We start from the raw sequence: 20,896 nt of genomic DNA on the forward strand, positions 1-20,896 counted from the left end.
TTTGGCCCTTCTGGTGCCGGCCTTCGTCTCACCGATGGGGGCATCCACAATGTGGCGGGTAAGGGCATGGGTACCCCAGCAGTCACCAGTGTACTTCCTCCTGCCCATCCATATCTTCCAGCCCCTCATGCTTGTATGAAAGACCTGCAGATAGTTGAACTTTGAAGATGGCCCCTGGTCCTCCAGATCAGCGAGCCCCAAGTCCCCAAGTAATATTTGATTCTCCCTGGTTTCTGGAAGATAAAAGACTTCTAGAGAACAGAGCTGTAGGGAACTGGTGAAACTGATTACATCACAGGGTTGGACTCAAGACCAGAGAAGTGCCCCTTCTCGTCCACGGCTTTGCTTTTCCTTGTGAAATATGGCAGTGGATGAAAAATCCAGCTCTTGAGAGCAGCCAGGTAAACATGCAAGGCTAGAGATGCGGCCGCCTGACATTGTCCCCCCACTGCCCCGGCAGGCTCTGCAGAACGTAGTCTTTCCTCCAAAGCCTGGAGGACTCCTCTTCCATCTCAGCCTGGGAAGAGTAAGCACTAGGAGTCAGCTCTAAGGCAGGCCAATTCATTGACCATCAGTGCTTCTCACACGAATCTCCTTGGATGTTGTAAAAAGGAAGATTTTGATGCCCTGATCTGGGCTAGGGTGTGTGTAACGAGCCCCCAAGCGATGACCACGCTGCTGACATATGGACCGTGGACACTTTGAGGAACACATTTGCTAAGCGTCCTTTGCTTGTGTGGACATTCACGAAAAATTATCCAGCCTAAGGCCTGGGAGATCAACAGTGCCACATGGACATTAAATATACCTGGTATACTTTTTAAAAATCCAGTGCCACGTGGACATTAAATATACCTGGTATACTTTTTAAAAATCCAGTGCCACATGGACATTAAATATACCTGGTATACTTTTTAAAAATCCAGTATAAAAAGAAATCCATTCCTTAAGAAAAAAAAGGCACAATGAACATTCTTCTCTTTACAGAAAGATTCATGTTGGGGTGTCTTCAAAAGCATCTCCCCTTAGGCACGAGAGCGTCAGCTACAGTTTACTAACTAAAAAGATAAAAAAGTGCCAACTGAATCATCATCTGGAAGTAACATATCTCTGAAATGATATAAAAAATCAGTAGTAATGCTGACCGCTTCCATTATTGAGCTCTTACTGTGTGTGGCGGGGGGGGGGGGGGGGGTGGATGTATAGGGGTTATCCAATGGAAACTTCAAAGGACTAGTGAAGTAAGTGTTGCTATCCTCACCCTCCTGATGAGAGAAGTAAGGTTCACAGAGTTGAAGTCATGTGCCCGTCAGAAAACATTCTGAGCAAAAGCCCATGACTCTGGCCTGATCCTGGCTGGTTGTCCTTCTTGACCAGAAACCAACCCCACATCAGGGGAGCTCTCAAACACTGTATTTAGAACAGATTGTAATTTATAATGTCTTTCTCTTCCTTGGAGATTTAAATTAAAATGTCAACTTGAAAAGAGGTTTCAGAAAGGCACCAGGAAGAATGGTACATGAGGTTAGATTAATCACAGAAAGATGAACAAAGTACATTTTCAACATGAGTAACATCACTGTTAATGTAACATGAAAGTGTTGGGAAAACTAATAGACCATTAGGAGACAGCTAGGACAAATAGCAATCAGTTCAGTGGATAAACATCAGGAAACCGACGTGTGCAGCTTACCTGTGAACAACACCTTTTCCTACAAGTGACATTACTGGGCAACAAGACTCCAAACACACAAGTGTTACCACGAGCCTTTCCAGTCTTCCTTTGCTCCAGACTGAAGCAGGCAGACACCACTCAGATGACATAAACATATGACAAAATATCATACCAGGCTAGATACAAGAGACAACATTCTGTATAGTTCCATTTACATGAAATTCTAGAAAAGGCAAAACTGTAACGACAAAAAGCAGAGGAGGGGTTGCCAAGGGCTAGCAGTGGGGGGAGAGGGGGACTGTAGAGTCAGGAGAAAACTTCCTGAGGATAATGGAGACGGTCTGTATCGTGATGGTGGGGGTGGTGGTTCATCGACCCTACACATTAGTCAAAATTCATGCAAGCTGACTTCTATTGTATGAAAGTTCTATCTCAATAAAGCAAGTTGAAGTATGTATATATAATAACCTGATGTAGCCTTTCTACTCTTTTGTATCTGACTCAGAGTAAGCGAAATTTGCTAACCCTTTGGCAACAGAAAATAAACACAGCTTCATTTCAAAATACAGAGCTAGAAGTTGTTGCAGAAGAGCAGCAGGTCAGCAGCCACCGCGCATGAGTTGCCAAGACTTTGCTGGACGCATTCCAGCCCAGGATACGGCATTTAGTCTCTCAAGGTCTTTGGACACCCAGAAAGTGGGTCGTCTTTCAGAATATCTGCGTCACTGTGGAGAACATGTCAGTAAATCAAAAACCAGCTGGATTTATTCTTAAATTGGCAAAATACATACTTGCTTGGAAGTACTATTAATCCTTTCATTCACTGGACAGGGAAGACTGGTTTTTATGGTCTTAATTACCTTTGGTTTTCATATTCTTCATATTCTTTTCGTAGAGGGTATGTATTAGGCATTAAACTTGTGTTTTGGGAAAGCAGAGATCATGTGACTGCTTGAGTCTTAATCTTCAAACTCTGAAATTAAAACTAATAGTAAATATTTTTACTGAGTAAGTTGAAACACTCAAGCAATTATTTTAATTATTTAATACAAAATAATTTTCCCTAAAATATTCGATTATTAGTGCAAAAGCATTGTTCTGGACTGAATTCTCCAGTTAATTCTGCTTTTGGCAACAAGTTACAGAAAACCAAGTTAAATGGGCTTAGACAGCAAGCCCATTTCCTGGCTCATGTATCTGGAATTCTAGAGTTACAGCAGCACTTGGGGTTGGCTAGACCTGGGTCTCAACAGTCCCATCGAGCCATGGTTTTCTCCCTCTCCACTCTGCTGACAGGGTGGCTTCGTCTTCATACTGATTCCCTCCTGGGTATCGGCTGGCGGCAGAGTTTTACTTGAGCCCACCATTTTCTCATTAATTCCCTGAGGGTAGAGAGAGAAGATTCCTCCAGGAACCTCTGACTTAAGGTCCGTGAAGGACTTTTTAAAAAAATTTATTTATTTAAAGATTTTATTTATTTACTTGAGACAGAGAGAGAGAGAGAGAGCACAGAGGGAGAGGGAGAGGGAGACTCCCCGCTGGAGCAGAGAGCCTGATGCAGGGCTCGATCCCAGGACTCTGAGATCATGACCTGAGCCAAAAGCAGGTGCTTGACTGACTGAGCCACCATGGCACCCCAGTGAAGGACTTTCTCGAGACCATGTCTCACTGGTTCAGATTGGGTCTCATGCCTATTTCTCATTGGCTCAAATTGGGTCACATGTCCAGTCACTGGCACAGAGGGTAGAATTACCCTTAGGTAACAAGGTCCCCCCTACAACTGAAAACAGGATCAGCTCCCCTGAGAATGGGAATTGATGAAGCGGGGAGTGCACCGTGGGGGTTCTATTAAGAACGAGAAAGGGAGAATGACACGGAGCCAACCACAAAAAAGGTACAGTAAGGTCTCATTTAAATCCATTACTTTAAAGGTGAGCTATAGTTCTTCTTGTTAGGAAAAGTACTCCAAGTTTAAATTTTAATTTCAAGAGAATATTTATAGCAGAAAGGAAGAAAGTAAAAACCACCATAATCCCACTACCCAGTGAGAACTATTAATATACAAGCATATGTTTTAAACATTAAAATAAATATTATTCTCTGCATACTGCAGACACAGTAGAGCATAATGGTTAGCAAGATACAGACCTAGACGTCAACCTCCTGGTTCATCTACTTACTGTCTGTGTGTTCTCAGTGGGTAAGCTACTTATCTTTCCTGTGCCTCAACTTTTTCTTCTCTGTGATAGATATAAGAATAATATTTTAAGTTCCTGCAGCCCTAACCCTCTAGTGCCGTGCTCAGTAGTCTACAGCCTGGGGGCCAGACCTGCCTTGCTGCCTCTTTTTGTAAACAGAGTTTTGTTGGAATCCAGCCACAGTCATCCATGTGTGTATCCATCCACGGCTGCTTTCACACTCTAATGGCAAAGTTAAGTAACTCCAGCAGAGACTATATGGCCCACAAAACCAAAAGTACTTATGATCTGGTCCTTTGTGGAAAGTTTGCCAATCTCTGGGTCAGACCAGTAGACCTCTATTGCCTTGTCAAAAGCTAGCATGTTATAATTCTGTGGTCGTGTAGTAACTTAACCAGCCTGGAGATCACGATCAAGAAGAAGTGACACCTGCAGAGCTAATGTGAAAGCAAGAGATGCTCAGTTATTTTATCAGTTAGAGATAGTTAAGAACCGCGAGTAATTGAACAATCTACAACAGTGTTTAAATGTCAAGTTATGTTCCTGAATGGACCGGAGATCTTGAAATATATGATCCATGATCTCCCTTGAACTCTGGGGTGTTGACACCGGGACATGAATGAAAGCAAATTTGTACAGAGGCTGATCTAGTCGATAGAAGTCATGGCTATGGGGAGAAGATAAGAAGACTGAAGAGGGAATGAAAGAGAACCCATAACAAATTGTGGCAAATACTGCTTTAGAAAAGAGAAGATTGTCACCACCTGTGTGCTCTGGGGAGCGGTGGTACAGATGTGTGGTTGAGTAGAGAGACCAGGGACTCCCTAGAAGAAAGGGAGTAGTCTGAATGAGCACAGCCAAGCCGACCCAAGTCTGAGCTGTGGAAGACCCATAAGTGAGTGAAAAGAAGACTCATTGGAAAAAGTGATACATCCATAGAGGACAGCTGCCCTCATACTATGGGTAGTTTTGATCTTGAATTTACAGATGCTTAAGCTCTAAATTACTTCAGTCAAATCCAACTCTTCCATTAAATAGTGTTTTAACTGAAGGTTAGATTTTGGCCAAGTGTGTAATGTCCTTCTTTAAAAATGAAGTGACCATCAGGTACACAGAATTTTTCTAAAATAAAAAGCCTTTAATACATTCAGTGGTGCAATGTGAGTATTAAGAATAAAGGATCTCCATCAACTGCCTGATTTCAAATCCTGGCTCAACCACCGTCCCTATAATCCTTCAAGTCCTAAACCTTGTTTTTTATTATATGCTCCTTAGAAGTGAACCAGTTTAACGTAGACAAAATACAGAAACTAATTGTGGAAAACATTTTGATAACCAACCACATAATGATCCATTGTTGTAATACACTAAGTTCTTTCATTTTGGGTATTCCTGCCTTATTTTTAGAGCAGCAAAGGTAATGTTTTCATAAGCATTGTATTCGTTTAGAGTACAGGTCAACTTGTTGCTGAAACAGAGACCCAAAAAACATAATGGCAAAAAAAAAAAAAAAGGTGTCTTTCTCTCAAACATGCCCACCCAGAGGTAAGCAGCCCAGCTCTAGAAGGCAGCTCTGCTCTCCGAGCACCTCCAGGACCCAGGTTCTAGTTATCTTGCTTCTCCAGTGTCACCTGCAGCAGGTTGTCTAGGAGAAGCTGGTTCACCAGCATCTCCTTCCATCCCTTAGGAGAGGGAAGGCAGTGAATAAAGAGCAAAGCCACTTCTTCTTAAAGGATTGTATCTAGAACTTGCATACATGGCTTCTATTCCCATCTCGTTGCTGAGATCTTAATCAAAGGGCCACCCATAGTTGAAAGAGAGACTAGAAAATGTGACTTTAGCAAGGTAGCCACATGCCCAACTAAAATTCCGTGGATTCTGTTATCAAAAGGAAGAAGGAAAGAATGGATGGTAGCATCAATTAGCAGTCTCCCCCAGGCACTGTCGTGGAAACTAGTATTGTGTCACTGACTCTAAGACCCTATTGATTGTAAGACCCATCATTTTATGTACCACTAAGTAAGAAAATCCATGCTACGAAACGTATTATTAAATGTATTGTTTTCCTATCAGCTCAGTTGTAGGACACGTCCCAATTTCGGAGATGTGAAAATATGAAAAATATGTGTCTTAGGATAGAAGAAAGACATAGGAAGAGAAGGTGATCCAAAGACGTTGATTTTGCAGTCGTCTTGTGTGTGACTTTCCTTGGAGCAAGCAGGGACAGGAGATACCAAGCTTTGTCTGACTCATTAAGTGTAATGCTTAGCCAAGGTGACTGACAAAGTACCCGCTGTTCAGCTTTGTTTCCTTTATTGTGCCTCATACACAGTAGGCGAACAGCGATATTTGTTTCATGCAATTAAAGAAAAGACCAGCTTCTTAGATGGCCAAATAGAGATGAGCTGAATTTTCCAGGATTGAAAAGATGTTAGATTCCAACAAATGGACCAAAGCAAATTGATAGAGCCATGCTTGCTCTTGAATTTAAGATAATCTCATTTGTTAACATCAGGTTGATAATTTAATAAAGAAACACTCCTTTGGATCCCACCTGCTTTTGCCACTTTTACATTTATTCTCTCTAGTTTAGTAAGTGCATGAATGTTTTTTACTTTAAAACACACCTTTTCTCCTTGGTTAGTCAGAGCAGTTTAGCATACAGGACCACTGGGACTCACCTGAGAACAGCCTCTCATGCAGCGACCACATCTTTCTGAATTTGACCTTTTATAACGGCTAGGGAATCAAACTGTCCATTCTCAGGTTTTAAGATGTCGTCGTGAAAGACCCTGGTCAATTCAGTCAGATCATTTGACTTGGTGGCTTTGAATCTGGTCAATGAAAATCGATAATATGCAGGTGTGCCTTGCTGTATTTGCTACTGAAATCTGCTTCTCTTATATAGATCACTGTTACAGATGAGGAAGTTAGTAACCCATCCTTTTTAGATCTGGTGAGGACTCCCCAAATGAGGAAGTGCACACTTATTCTTATGTTTGCTTGGTAAGTCTGACTTGTGATGGGCTCAAAAGCTTGTATCGAATTACAACATGCCGCTTCCTTCCGAGCAGGCTGAAGTTATGTCTTACTTGGTCTTCGTTGTCTTTCAATGTCGCTCCAGGTTCACAAGCGCAGTGGTTTATCAAGGACTCGTCATGCGCCTGGGAATTATAGGAGGCAACCTCTATATTGACTTTTTCATCTCGGGAGTTGTGGAGCTGCCCGCGGCCCTCTTGATCTTACTGACCATTGAGCGTTTTGGACGACGCCTACCCTTTGCCGGAAGCAACATAGTGGCAGGAGTGGCCTGCCTTGTCACTGCATTCTTACCAGAAGGTAACAGTCCCCCAAATCTGTCTGGCACTCAAGAACATGAAATAGTCTTAAATCAAAATAATCAAGAATGGGGAACCTCTTGTCCTCAGAAAATGTACCACTGCCTCAAAATCCTCGTACCAGACAACCAATAGTTGTGTCACTCAATTTTCTGCCTACTTGGCATAACCAACTCTGAGTATAGGGATTGGTTCTACAGATTTTTCTGTTTTCTCCACTTTAGGTTCATCTATGGATGAAATAGATGTTGTGCAAAGTCTAGCTTGTAGTCATGTAGTTTATTATTGATTACCTTTATTTGACTGGCTTTCATACTCTCCTTGACCATGTTTACCGTATTTCCTGATTACCGGCCGTCTCGCTGGCCCCATGCAAAATACCAAGGTTACAAAAGGAAGAAAAGAAGACGCATGTTGGCTTCAAAAGGTTCATGACCTAGTAAGGGATATGGATACTTCATTTTTTAAATTTGTTTTTCTTCCAAGTTTTTATTTAAATTCTAGGTAGTCAACATACAGTGTAATATTAGTTGCCCATGTAGAATTTTGTGATTTGTCACTTACGTAGGACACCCAGTACTCATTGTAACAAGTGCTCTCCTAATGCCCGTCACCCACCTAGCCCATCCTCTCTCCCAATTTTCCTCCATCAACCCCCACTTTTTTCTCTATAGTTAACAATCTATTTCTTGTTCTGCCTCTTCCCCCTCTGCTTGTTCAGCTGTTACGTTTCTTAAATTCTACAAAGGAGTGAGATCACATGGTATTTGTGCTTCTCTGACTGACTTATTTCACTTAGCATAACACTCTCCGGCTCCATCCACGTCATTGCAAATGGCAAGATTTCATTCTTTCATTCTTTGCTATGGCTGAGTAGTATTCCATCACACACACACACATCTTTTTTTTTTTTATTGAAATTTGCTTCATGGCTCAGAAGAGGGTTAATTTTTATAAATGAATTATATGTGCTTAGGAAGGATGCCTACTTTGTACTAAGAAGTTCAGCACACACATCTTCTTTATCCATTTATCAGTCGATGGACATATGGATAGTTGGGCTGTTTCTATAATTTGGCTTTTGTTGATAATGCTGCTATCAACATTGGGGTGCATGATATAGATACTTTAATACTTCACAACTCACTATGACAAATGAAATAATAGACTTAGTTACAGTTGGCCCTTGTCATAGGGGTAGGGGTGCTGACTCTCCACGTGGTCGAAAACCTGCATATAACTTTTAGCTCTCCAAAAACTGAACTGCTAATAGCCTACTGTTGACCAGAAGCCTTACCAGTAACAAAAGAGTCGATGAGCACATATTTTGTATGTTATATGCATTATATACTATATTCTTACAATAAAGTAAGCTAGAGAAAAGAAAATGCTATTAAGAAAATCACAAGGAAGAGAAAATACATTTATAGTACTGTGGTATAAATAATGTCTGCATGTAGGTGGACCCACGCAGTTTAAACCTGTTGTTCAAGAGCCAACTCTACCAGATTTAGAAAAATAAAGCTCTCTCAAGGGCCATATGCACCCCAATGTTCATAGCAGCATTGTCCACAATAGCTAAATCGTGGAAGGAGCCGAGATGCCCTTACAGATGACTGGATTAAGAAGCTGTGGTCCATATATACAATGGAATATTACTCAGCTATCAGAAAGAACGAATTCTCAACATTTGCTGCAACATGGACGGCACTGGAGGAGATAATGCTAAGTGAAATAAGTCAAGCAGAGAAAGACAATTATCATATGATTTCTCTCATCTATGGAACATAAGAACTAGGAAGATCGGTAGGGGAAGAAAGGGATAAAGAAAGGGGGGGTAATCAGAAGAGGGAATGAAGCATGAGAGACTATGGACTATGAGAAACAAACTGAGGACTTCAGAGGGGAGGCGGGGGGGGGAATGGGATAGACTGGTGATGGGTGGTCAGGAGGGCACGTATTGCATGGTGCACTGGGTGTTATACGCAACTAATGGAGCATCGAACTTTACATCAGAATCCGGGGATGTACTGTATGGTGACTAACATAATATAATAAAAAATCATTAAAAAAAAAAAAAGAGTAACAATACCAAGTGTTAGCAAGGACATGGAGTAACACATTCTCATTCATTGCTGGTGGGGATGTAAAATGGGAGAACCATTTGGGAAAAGTAGCAGAATGGAATGAAGTCAATCAGATACCTACCCTGTAACCTAGAAATTCAACTCCTACTTACTCAAGAGAAATTAAAGCATATATCCCCACCAAAAAAAAAAAAAAAGAAAAAGAAAAAAAAAGCTCTCTGAAGGCTCTCCGTGATTTTAAAAAAAAAAATAGGTACAAGGAGTGATATGCATGGAGTAGTCAGGAAAATCTTCCCAGAGGTGAGAGCTAGGCACATATGAAAAAGGAAGAGAGATGTACTGGACAGGGACGCCTGGCTGGCTCAAGCAGAAGAGCATGTGACTCTTGATCTCAGGGTCATGAGTTCAAGGCCCACGTTGGGTGTAGAGATTACTAAAAAAAATAAATAAACAAACAAACTTTAAAAAAGAAAAAAAGAAGAAGAAGCCTAGGAGAGATTTTTCCAGTAGAGCATGGCTCTCAGAAGTCTGTACCGGGAGCTTGGGCATGGCCCCATGAGCTTCCTCATAGCCACGTCAGGTTGGATGGTGGCAGTGAAGAGGGAGAGATGCCAAGAGCAGGAATGAAGGTCATGGCAGTCGGCCCGGGGTGGGAGAGGGTGATTTCAGGGATGTGTCAGAGGTCAGGGGGCTCGAGGACCAGGGCATGTTGCAGAGGTGGCAGGTGACCCGAGATGCATGGTTCACACAACCCGTGTTATCTCTGCCACAGGACACAGCAACCACTGCACAGGGAAGCCCTTCAAGGTCCCAGGGAACGTGCGAATTAGAGCGAGTTCATTATTTCCGTGCGCCAGGGCATGCGGGATGGGGGTTACTGAGAGAGCGGAATCTCTGGTAGTCCTGGTGTTGGCCCCAGAGAGGCTGTCTTTTGAGAATCATCTGAGGATCAAGAAAGAAGGGATAATATTGTGGAAGTGAGAATAGACTTTACAGATAAGTTTATTAATTATGTGAAGGTTTATGAAGTCCCCAAACCCTAGTTAAATAAAATTACAGAAATGTCCATCTTCAGACCAGAAAATGTTTTTCAAAATGTGAAGTCTTCTGTCTTATTGGAATGGTTGATGATAAACAGAATTGATAATTTACACTGATCTCATTTTCCTCGAGTGTGCTAGTTTCCTAGGGCTACAGTAAGGAAGTACCACACCCTGGGTGGCCTGAAACAACAGCAATATATCCTCTCAAAGTCCCGGAGGCAGGAGGTCTGAAATCCCCTTGTGGGCAGGTCCATTCTTTCTCTGAAGGCTGTAGGTGAGGATTCCTCCCAGCTTCTTCCTAACTTCTGGTGGTTGCTGGTAACCCCAGGTGTTCCTTGACATCATTCCAATGTCCACCCCCATCTTCATAGGACCCTCCCTTCTCTGTATCTTAACTATCCCATCTACAAAGACCTGTTTAGAAATACGGTCACATTCTGGGTTCTGGGTGGACATGAACTTTGGGGAACACTATTCAATCCCCTACATTGAATTGAAACATTTTTCTAAGAGTTGGGGAATGTATGTAACACCTATTGGTCAATACATGTCTTTTTAGTATCTATTAGTGGCCACCACTAAACAAGGAGTGGGAACAGAGCGGTGAGCAAGCTAGATGTAACTTCTGTGCTTGCAGATAATGCACAATTTAAGTAGACGGGGGACAGATGGGGGACAAATTGGGAACATTGGAGACTTCACTGTTGTTTCCATTTTACTTGAACATTGTATCACTTTGGCTTAATTCCCTACCTGGAGGTCTTCTGTTCTCATGGCGTGTAGAATAAGAATTAAGTATTTGTTAAAAAAAAAAAAAAGAATTAAGTATTTGTTGCACATGAAATTAGGGAATTGGTTAATGACTTATGGGTGGAGAAAGGTTAATGACTTATGGGTGGGTGGCCCATCATTTCATGATATAATGTTCCCCTGGAAGATTCTCTCTGGCCCCAGACTGATTGGGTGATTTTGATGTGCGCCGCATTCTGCATGATCCCAGAGAGCATTCTAGACCATAGGTTCACAACAGCGTTGGAGTAACTAGATGAGTGGGAATCAAGCGATTTTGTAGAGAACACTTTCCTGTATGGAAAAATATAAGGCAAAGAATAGACTTTTCTGTTTGGTCTGATCAGTTTTATTTTGAAGACATAAGTTCCTGATTTCAGCTTTAGAATAGTTCTCAGCAATATTGGAAAATGATTATTATGCTCTTATTCTGGACACAGATTACTGGTGTATATTCCCAGATTCGGCTGCTTGTATAGTCATACGTCGGTCGTGATTGGCAAGAATAAATTCACATCCCCAGTGCTCCTTGTGGGTAACCACATTTTAAGAGCAGTTCCTCACGTCCTTGGCAGCCCTTCTCCTAAGAGAGCTTTGGACTTGGTTTCCTGGGCTGTTGAATTAACATTAGAAAGACTTCTCCTCTCAGTCATTCTTGACGTCAGGAACAGGACGGCAGCCCCCGGCAGAGAATGCTGATTAGCCTTTTAGAGGAATCAGCTCTAAAATTATTGAGAACAATTTAACTGGCTTTCCCTCTACTAAGCACAACTTTTTCTGGTCTGAAGAATGAGATTCAGGAAAAAGAAAGCCTTTCTGGCTGTCTCTTCACTTAAACCTCACTGCTTTTGACCCAAATTTTTGAACTCTGATTAAAGCCTGAAAATTAGAAGGTTTTCTTTGTCCGTAGCAGTCTGGTCTGCGTCTTTCATTTGGATTTATTTAGGACGGCTACAAACCTAGCCGTTTGCTTAAATATTCTTTCTAAAACAGGAAGGCTGCCTTTTACTTTTCTCTTTAAGTGAGAAGTCCGTCAATGTATCTTAATTTACATATCTCTAGTACAAATTTTCGCTACATTTTATTTCAGAACTCAAAGCAGACGGTACATTCAGAGGAGATGTAAAAGCGTGTGTCTTTAAAATCCTGCATCCTGTTCTTCAAAAATTGAGGTATTATTCCCAGTAATCTCCAGTCCCTTGACCAAACCCCGGTTCAGAGGGACCGTCTTTCTCTGTGTTCTCAGGGCTCCATGGAGAGAGTTCCAGCGTCAGTTCTCATTTGTGAATTGTCTTGTGTTCTTTTGTCCTTACTACTGAAAGGTGTCTACTGTCGCTGCAAGATGAACGCAGCTTATCACTGGGATGACCCGAAGTTTCTGTTTGCTTCCTAATATTCACGCATCATTTATGCTTCCTAACAAGCTGCTTTCATTTCACTCTCTGGTTAATCAATAGTGTGGCGTCTCTGGGACTTGGGTTTTATTACACATTTTACCAAAATCTCTAGCTCAGCGTGGGTAGATGGTGGCCTCTGCTCTTAGAAGGAGTTGAGAGGCTTTTCGAGTCCCATCAGCACGTAGGGATACGCCACGTTTCCCCAACGGTGTCCACGTGACCGCGTTTTCTGAACATGTTACTCACTTGACTGGTTATTTATCAGTAGTCACCGAGCTAATCGTGTGTTTCGTGTGTGTGCGTGTGTGTTTTCATTTGGTTTCTAGGGTTTTGTTTGGTTCTTTCCAGCATAGAGTTCTAGCCTTTATTGTACACATAAACTGTCTTTGAAGTTGTCAACGGGACTCACTTAGAGAGTCGTCTTGATTCAGTAGGAAAAAAACCCTTTAACTTAAGAACTTAACCTGGATAATCAAGTTATTTCCACAGTAGCAGGCGACATTCTTTGCAGCCCGAGAGCAGCGAAATGTTGCCCAGTCGGGCTGGGACCCAGAGAATCTGGGCAAGAGCTCCCCCGTTCCGTTCCCTGGCACCTGGCACCGTACCACCTGCTCATTGAAGGCTGGGGTGGAATGCATTTCCTGGTCCCCCTCCCTGGCCTTCATGCAAAGGCAAAGCCTAAATAAAACACATGTTTACAACCATTACATGCCAGAGCAGATGGCAGCCCGGCACATCAGCGCAACGCTGATCTTCCTCCCCCCTGATGTAACTGTTGATGGGAGAGCTACAGGTGTTCTCATCCGGGAAAAACGTCAAGAACACCAGGACGTCCTCGGCCAGTGCGTAATCCGAATGTAATTTCGTAGTAATAAACTAGAGCCTCCCAGCAGCGATCTGGATCGCAAACTATCCTTTTCTGTGCTCGCCCTGCTAGGCGATTGTATCATTTAGTGAGTTTTGGTTTTTTGCTGTGGTTGTTGACTGTTCTGTAGCGAATACACATACATCTACTGAGCTTGATTCTCTTCTGTCCTCCTCCGTGTTCACACCTCCTTTTCTAGTGAAAAATCGTTTTTCGGGAAGGGGCAATAATTCTAGGAGATAAGAGGACGGTTTAGTGCTGAGTGAGCATAAATAAATAATGAGTCTAAATGGTTTCATTTTCAAAGATGGAAGTCAGAACATCCTTAGCTTTGCTTTGGAGAACAGATAGGTGCTTGTTCGTGAGGTCCTATGTCCTCACACCCACGTCCACTAAGGAAGGATGGCATAAACTGCACAACTCTTAAGAGATTTAGAACACTGACTTTGTAGGGCAAACATGCTTTATTCTTTTGTCCTTTAAAACTCGAAAGAAAGAAAATATTTATTGAAGAACATTTGGCTTTTTCCACTAGTTACTGTGAGGAAAAGAGAATTTCCTCATATAACCAATGCAGCCCTAAAACAGTTCATTTTTATTTTTATTTATTTTTTTATTATGTTCAGTTAGCCAGCATATAGCACAGCATAAGTTTTTGATGTAGCGTTCAACGATTCATTGGTTGCATGTGACACCCAGTGCCCATCACATCACGTGCCCTCCCTAATACCCATCACCCAGTTACCCCATCCCCCATCCCCCTCCCTTCTGTAACCCTCAGTTTGTTTTCCGGAGTTCAGAGTCTCTCATGGTTCATTTTTAAATGAAGGAACAAGCTAATCTTTAAGAATCTGGCTCTGTCTGGCTGATTTCTTGGGGAAGTTGCAAGATTGTGGGCATACACCCTAGTGATAACACAAGGCATATATGTCCCCTTCCGAAGGTTCTGCTCTCAAAGCCTTTGCTACCCTCCAGAAACCAACATCAGCTTCATGTCAATTTTTCCTGGTCTGCTAGGAACAGCTATTCTGTGTGCTGTCACTAGGGGTGGGGACTGAGAGAGGACAAATGGGTACCAGCTGTGGTAATGGTAAAGGGCCCAAGTGAATAGCACATTCCAGACAAACAGCCAGGGCAGTCAGGCCCTCCAGGAAAGCAGTGCCTGGAACACTGTTTCCAGCCTAGTGGCCGCTCCACAAATGGTTTTGGAATCATATTCCCGTCCCCTAGCCCTGCTCAGAAAGGCGACCAGCACACCAAACATGAGCTATCATCCTGGTGGGTGTTGTTGCTGTTAAAATGTGGCCATGATATTACGAGGTATCTGTCATTCCTGCTTAAAATGAACAAAGACGCAGGGCCCGGGAGAACACTCAGCAAATGCCTTTTGTTATTTTGTGATATTTTATTGAAAGCAGACCCCTAACTCTGCCCTTCCAAATTTTCTCTGTTCACAGGAATACCCTGGTTGAGAACCACAGTCGCCACCCTGGGAAGACTAGGGATAACCATGGCCTTTGAAATTGTTTATTTGGTAAATTCAGAATTGTACCCAACAACATTACGGTAATTCCAACCTATATGTCGTGGTTTCTCCTAAGTAATTCTGCAGCCAAACGTTTTGACTTAAAAGCCATGAAATAGTGTCCTTAACTTGGTGATATATTCGCCTGGGCTGAATGCAGCCAGTCAAAAAGATGTGCTCTGAGTTATGACTGCTTTCTGCATTGCTACCTTCCACATTTTTTGGTAGAATTATTTCTCGTATCAGTATCTTTATACACTGCTGTGGTTTTGTGGGATTGGATAATCTGGTTAGCGTACTTGCTCAGATGTGGTTCAAACTGTCTTCATCAGCATCCCCCAGTTTAAAGGCTACAGCCTCTGTCCGGAGCACACACCACGTCTTGCAGCTGTGAGCAGCTGATCAAGGAGGGACAGAGTCAGGCAGTGTGCACGGGCTGCACTGGCCTCCCTTCCTGGGGGAGTGTCCGTGCGCGCCTTCCTGTGGGGGGGGGGGGAAAGGAGCCCAGGCGCCCCATCAGCCCTGCAGAACGGGCTGGGGGTGAGCCACCGGCAGGACGGTCTCCACCTCCCTGTCCTCGCTGTGACGCAGCCTCCCAGATGCGAAATGGGGCAGAATGGAAATGATTTGCTTAGAATATGGGAGTAATAATTTTCAGAGGTAAAAACTATAGACATGGGAAATATTACTAGAAGTTCTTCATTACCTATAAAGCTGAATATTTTACTTATCTCTAATGTAGTTAAATATTTTTTATTTAAAACAATTTTTTACTCTACAGAAACTTTGGAGTTTCTCTTTGCTCAGGTTTATGTGATTTGGGGGGAATCATCGCCCCGTTTCTGCTCTTCCGGCTTGCGGCCATTTGGCTGGAACTACCTCTTATCATCTTTGGTAAGAAATCATTTTATACGTTATTCCTAAATGCTTTCATCTTTATACTTTGTATGAATAGAACTCAATAGTGATTATTTGGTTTGCTGTTAATGAGATCGTTTAATTTTTTAATGACAACTGCTTGAGTTTGGGTGGCCCATTGATTGCAGTGAAATGTGAAACCCTAAGTGCTTTTAATTTGTTTTATTTTAAAGGGTCATGATGAATCATGTTCAATTTAGCTTTCTTTGTTTAGATTCTGAGTTAAATTCCAGTACTATAATAAAAGTTTTATGATATTGGGGAGCAGAGCCAATAATTTTCAGGGGACCTTTCATTTGGACCTTCAGTTTGTTTCAAAATAAGCCTAAAAATAAATTATTTTTAAATGTTCTGTATCTATTAAGACCATATCTTCATTTGCTTTGATGAGAAGCATCGTGTGCAGACAGAACAGAGGACACAGAATCCCTTGCCCATGTACTCAGTAACCTCTGTGCTGGCCCGCAGGCTCAGACCCTCCTTCCTGCTCCAAGATACACAGGCCACATGAGGGGATAGAGCCATAGCTTAGGGGCAGGGGGCTTAGGATAATTCAGTCCAGTGCTTCTCAGGTGCTGTTCCAACATTTCTGCCTGGCTCTCATACCCGCCTCTACCCTCCTCATCAAGGAGGGACACAGGTGGACCCCTTTCACACCTACCTTTCCTCCACCTCTGCGTCCTTACTCCTGGTAGAGAACGCTTTTCACATGTTGCCCCGCAGTTAAATTATAATGCAAATAGTGAGTCCATGAGGACTTACATCCTGAGTAATGCAAAATTCCTAACAGCACCAGCTTGTTAGGGATGGTGAAGCATCTACCCACTGGACACCACCGAATTCAGTAAAAGATTATTTCAAATTATTTCATGGGGTCTGATAAAAAAGCTGGGTGTTGGCTCTGTAGCCAGCATGGAATAGCAAAGAGAGCGCTGTTGTTCAACCAAGAGCAAGTAGTCGGGGAGCCCAGTGGTTCCAGGTCTCGGCCTGGCCTCCAGGCGTGCTGGGAGAGCTGGACCTTCCTGCCTGGGGAGAAAGCCGTGCTTCCAAACCACCGGTCACATCACAGTGCAATCAATACTGAAAGCAGAAGGCACGGGGGGAGCGCAGCACAGGGACAGCCGGCCTGCCTGAGTCAAGGAGGAAGGAAGAATGTATAGTTGAGATCTGAGATGAGTAGAAATTACCCATATGGGGAGTGTGGGCTGGGGCTCCAGGCAGTGGGGAGGCCAGTGAGAGGACAGAGACATTGTGTGCGCTGGGGCCGGGAGGGAGGTGAAGCTGGGAGGCAGGCATGGGCCAGATCATGATGGGTCTTCCCTGCCCTGCAGTTTGCTCTTTACCCAAACAGCAGTGGAAGCTAAGGGCTCCAAGTTGGGATTGACAATGTTAGGTTTGCATTTTAGAAGTCTCACTCTGATGGCCGATCTGCAAGTGGGTTGGAGGGGACAGTGCTGGCGGTGAGCCAGTTTCATCAGGGAAGGGCTCACGGCAGCTGGGGTTAAGGTGATGACACAGGGAGTGTTGGGCGTGGAGAGATTCGAGAAATACATTAAAGTAAAATTGGTGAGAGGGATGCCTGAGGGGCTTGCTAGAGCCAGAGGGGGGTGGGAGGGCCGGGCTCCGGGCTGGGAAAAGGAGGGAAGCAGAGCCAGTGGGTCTGGAGCTGGCGGGAGCAGGGCAGGAGCTCACGGGGCAGAACCGAGAGAGCAGGTGGAGGTGAGGCCTGACTGGCGGTGGTGAGTGCGGGTGCTGGAGCTGGCGGGCACCCACCAGCCAAGGCCACTTGCCACGTTTTCAGGAATGTTTGAGCCCAGTTGTTAACATAGCCATTATTAAAACACATTTATCAAGTAGATTAAAAACAGAGGTAATAAATACTCAAAACCCATTTACATCTCACTGTTACGGGGTTCTCCAGGTTATTGTGGTCTGGTGTATCCTTCCCGGCACCACGTGCGGCCATGTCGTGGCACTAGCATGAAATGCCCACGCGAGAGTCCTTACACCGTGCAAATTGGCAAAAGCTATAAATCGGGGTTTATTTTCTAGAGAGCTGGTTGGCACACATTCACCAGCACAAGTGGACAGAATAGGAGAGGATGGTGTTTCCAGAATTTCAGTTCTAAAGAACAGAAAAGGCGGGGACGGTAACTGGAGGAGCACGTGAGGTGGGGAGAAGGGTCCCTACCGATGAGAGGCTTGCGACTGGTTCAGTGTTTCCACCAACCAGTTATGGGCACTAGAGTGAGAGGGTGAGGAGCCCAGAAAGACTCCAAGAGATGGCCGTTGGGCTGAGGTGGGGACAGGGCCAACCGTGCGACATGACCCAATAGGGAAAGGGATGGAGAGCATGCAGGAAAGCTCTTGCTCAGTAAAAGGAAACCAGGGGGATTCCTGTCTGGTGGCTGCCATGGGGAGGTGAGGTTTTCTCTGAGGGCTCGGCTCTTAGGCACCCATTAAATAATTGAATGGATGTGTGCAAGAGTACTGGGATCGTGGGGCTGCACAGCGTCTGAGGAAGGCAGGGAACATTTCAAATCGTGGCAGAGGAAAAGCAGAGAACTGATTAGGGTCACCAGAGGGCTGGTAAAGGTGAGTGAGCACAGCTGCTCTGGGGTGAGCTGGGAGGGGTGACGGGCTGGCTGTGCCTTCCTGATGCCCTACTGCCCTTCCCTGTTCCATAGGTATCCTCGCATCGGTCTGCGGTGGGCTCGTGATGCTTTTGCCTGAAACCAAGGGTATTGCCTTGCCAGAAACAGTGGACGATGTAGAAAAACTTGGCAGGTATTGTATGAAGTTTAGTGCATCTTAAATAAAAGCAGTGTTTCAAACTACTGAGGAAGAAATACCGTGGGGAAAATTGAACACTCATGGGGGGAAATAATATTAATTCCCATCTCACATCCTAGGCAGAAAATTTGAAGTTGATTTAGAAGGTTAATATAAGGGGCGCCTGGGTGGCTCACTCAGTTAAGCGTCTGCCTTTAGCTCACGTTGTGATCCCAGGGTCCTGGGAGGGAGCCCCGCATCAGGCTCCCTGCTTAGTGGGGAGTCCGCTTCTGTCTCTGCCCCTCCCCTCTGCTCATGCTCTCTCTCTGGTTCTTGCTCTCTCTCTCTTTCAAGTAAATAAATAAAAAATCTTTGAAAAAAAAAGACGGTTAATATAAAAAGAGCAAAACTATAAAAGAATGTATATTATTTTTTAAACGTGGTTATGAAGAGGAAAACATTTCTAAGTAAGGTGTTAAAACTCAGAAACAATCTAAAGGAAAGGAAATCTGAAGGAAAGTAGAAATAACTTACATGTGCATCAGTAGGAATCGGATTATGGAAATGCTGATGTGTTGATGGTGTGGATTACTGTATTTCTGTATAGCAAGAACTGGGATGTATCTGTGTGGAATGGCATGGTGAGATCTTCAAGACTGAAGACTGATCACAAAGTGGAAAGTTGCTGGACAGTGTGTTATAGTGTTTATTAAAAATCAAAACAATAGCAACCCCTCTCTGTAGCCAGATGGGAAGATAGAGGATGGAAAGAGAGAGAGATGATGGGTAAACAGATGGGTGAGTTGGACGGGTGGGTGGATGGGTGGATAAAAGACAGATAGAAGATGGGTAAGGAGAGAGATTACGAGAGAGAGGAGAGAGAGAGAAGAGCATCTAACTCGTGTGCAAGGAAAGTTAATATCCAACCAATACATAAACATGCAGAATTATATCAACAGAAATTCACACAACACAAGTTCTTTCTAATTCCCTCTGCTTAAAATGTTTCATGATAAAAAGAGGACGAGAGGATATGAATATGAGAATGTGTAGCAAAAGATCTAATATTGTAATAGAGACCCTCTGGAGACAGAAATGAATTGGGAAGAAGACATCACTTTTACACTCTGTAGACTTTTGTATTATTTGATTTATTTTCTAATTACAACCCATGGCCTTGTATTATTTGCATAATTCAAAAACTAATGTTAACAGCCAATTTTGAAAATAAAATCAGTTGTCTAAATAAAGACCTAGAAATTAAGGACGTGAATCCCTGAACTTCAAAAAAATTTGCATCGAAAATATTTAGAAGAAGACTAAAATGTGAGTAACCTCATGGCACTCTTCACTCTAGATGGGGAACAGAGGAGAAGCTGGCATTTTTTAAGTGCCTGACAGGTGGTTTCACATATGTCATTTTATTTAATACTCAAAGTGATTTTGGTCAATTGCAGCTCTTATCCTCACTCTTTTAAGTACTAGGAAGTCTGTGCTGAGAAACGTTCACAACTTTTCCATGCTAGGAGTGGCCTGATGCTTCTCAGTGGGCACACGTGACTTGGTTGTTTTGTGTGCTTTTATTTCATGCTGTATACTCCTTGATATTTTCTCTTCAGTGAGGTGTCATCCGGCTCCCCAGAAGTAGGCAACCATTGCTAAGTGTCTCGTGAGCCTTTTACCAAACCTTTAAAACCTATACACTGATTTCATTGGATTTTATTACCCTGTTTCTTGATGCTGTTTTGAAAAGTGTGATTGATTAATCATCCCAGAACTTTCCTAAGAAAAACTTATCAGTGTATTTAAAATAAAACCATTGGCTCATATCTCAGCAGCTGACTTATAACAGGACTGGCCAGTCATGGGGCAGGGGGACATTTGCCCCATGAAGTCGTCCAAACAGATTCTTACTGTTGTTTGGACAGCAAGGGATGAGTAATGGCTTATTTCTCACCCAAAGCTCTACCTGTTTTTCACCCTAGAACAATGCTACCTGAAATTCAGAGTGAGATGGAAGATTCTCTTTAAGATCTTGCCATTTTGCTGATCGAAATTAAGACATTTATAAAAGGTGTTAAAACTGTGTGAAATCCTCTTGAGCGTTCTACCGTTGTAAGGCCCTGCCTCATCCAGAAGAGAGGAACGTTTTGCTAGCTGTGTCTTCCTAGACAATTGCTTGGTTTGTATCCGAGTTTGGAGGCCACGTCAGGGTGGGTGGCATCCCGACCTGTCCCATAAAGAACTTACACGCTGCAATGCTACTTAGCCCCGCCTGGGGAAACAGGT

The 20,896-nt window shown here is 43.3% G+C and overlaps 1 protein-coding gene across 1 annotated transcript in view; it reads left to right on the forward strand.

Annotated features, from left to right (window-relative positions):
• SLC22A3 (solute carrier family 22 member 3) overlaps nt 1–20,896 on the forward strand; it is a 131,758-nt gene that overhangs the window by 108,562 nt on the left and 2,300 nt on the right. The window contains exons 8-12 of the mRNA XM_034670796.1: nt 6,782–6,879; nt 6,998–7,212; nt 14,850–14,958; nt 15,699–15,811; nt 18,523–18,622. Of these exons, the coding sequence (XP_034526687.1) occupies nt 6,782–6,879; nt 6,998–7,212; nt 14,850–14,958; nt 15,699–15,811; nt 18,523–18,622 (635 nt within the window). The remainder of the gene's footprint in view (nt 1–6,781; nt 6,880–6,997; nt 7,213–14,849; nt 14,959–15,698; nt 15,812–18,522; nt 18,623–20,896) is intronic.

This window comes from Ailuropoda melanoleuca, chromosome 10 (assembly GCF_002007445.2).
Source record: "Ailuropoda melanoleuca isolate Jingjing chromosome 10, ASM200744v2, whole genome shotgun sequence".
Classification (NCBI taxonomy): Eukaryota; Metazoa; Chordata; class Mammalia; order Carnivora; family Ursidae; genus Ailuropoda; species Ailuropoda melanoleuca.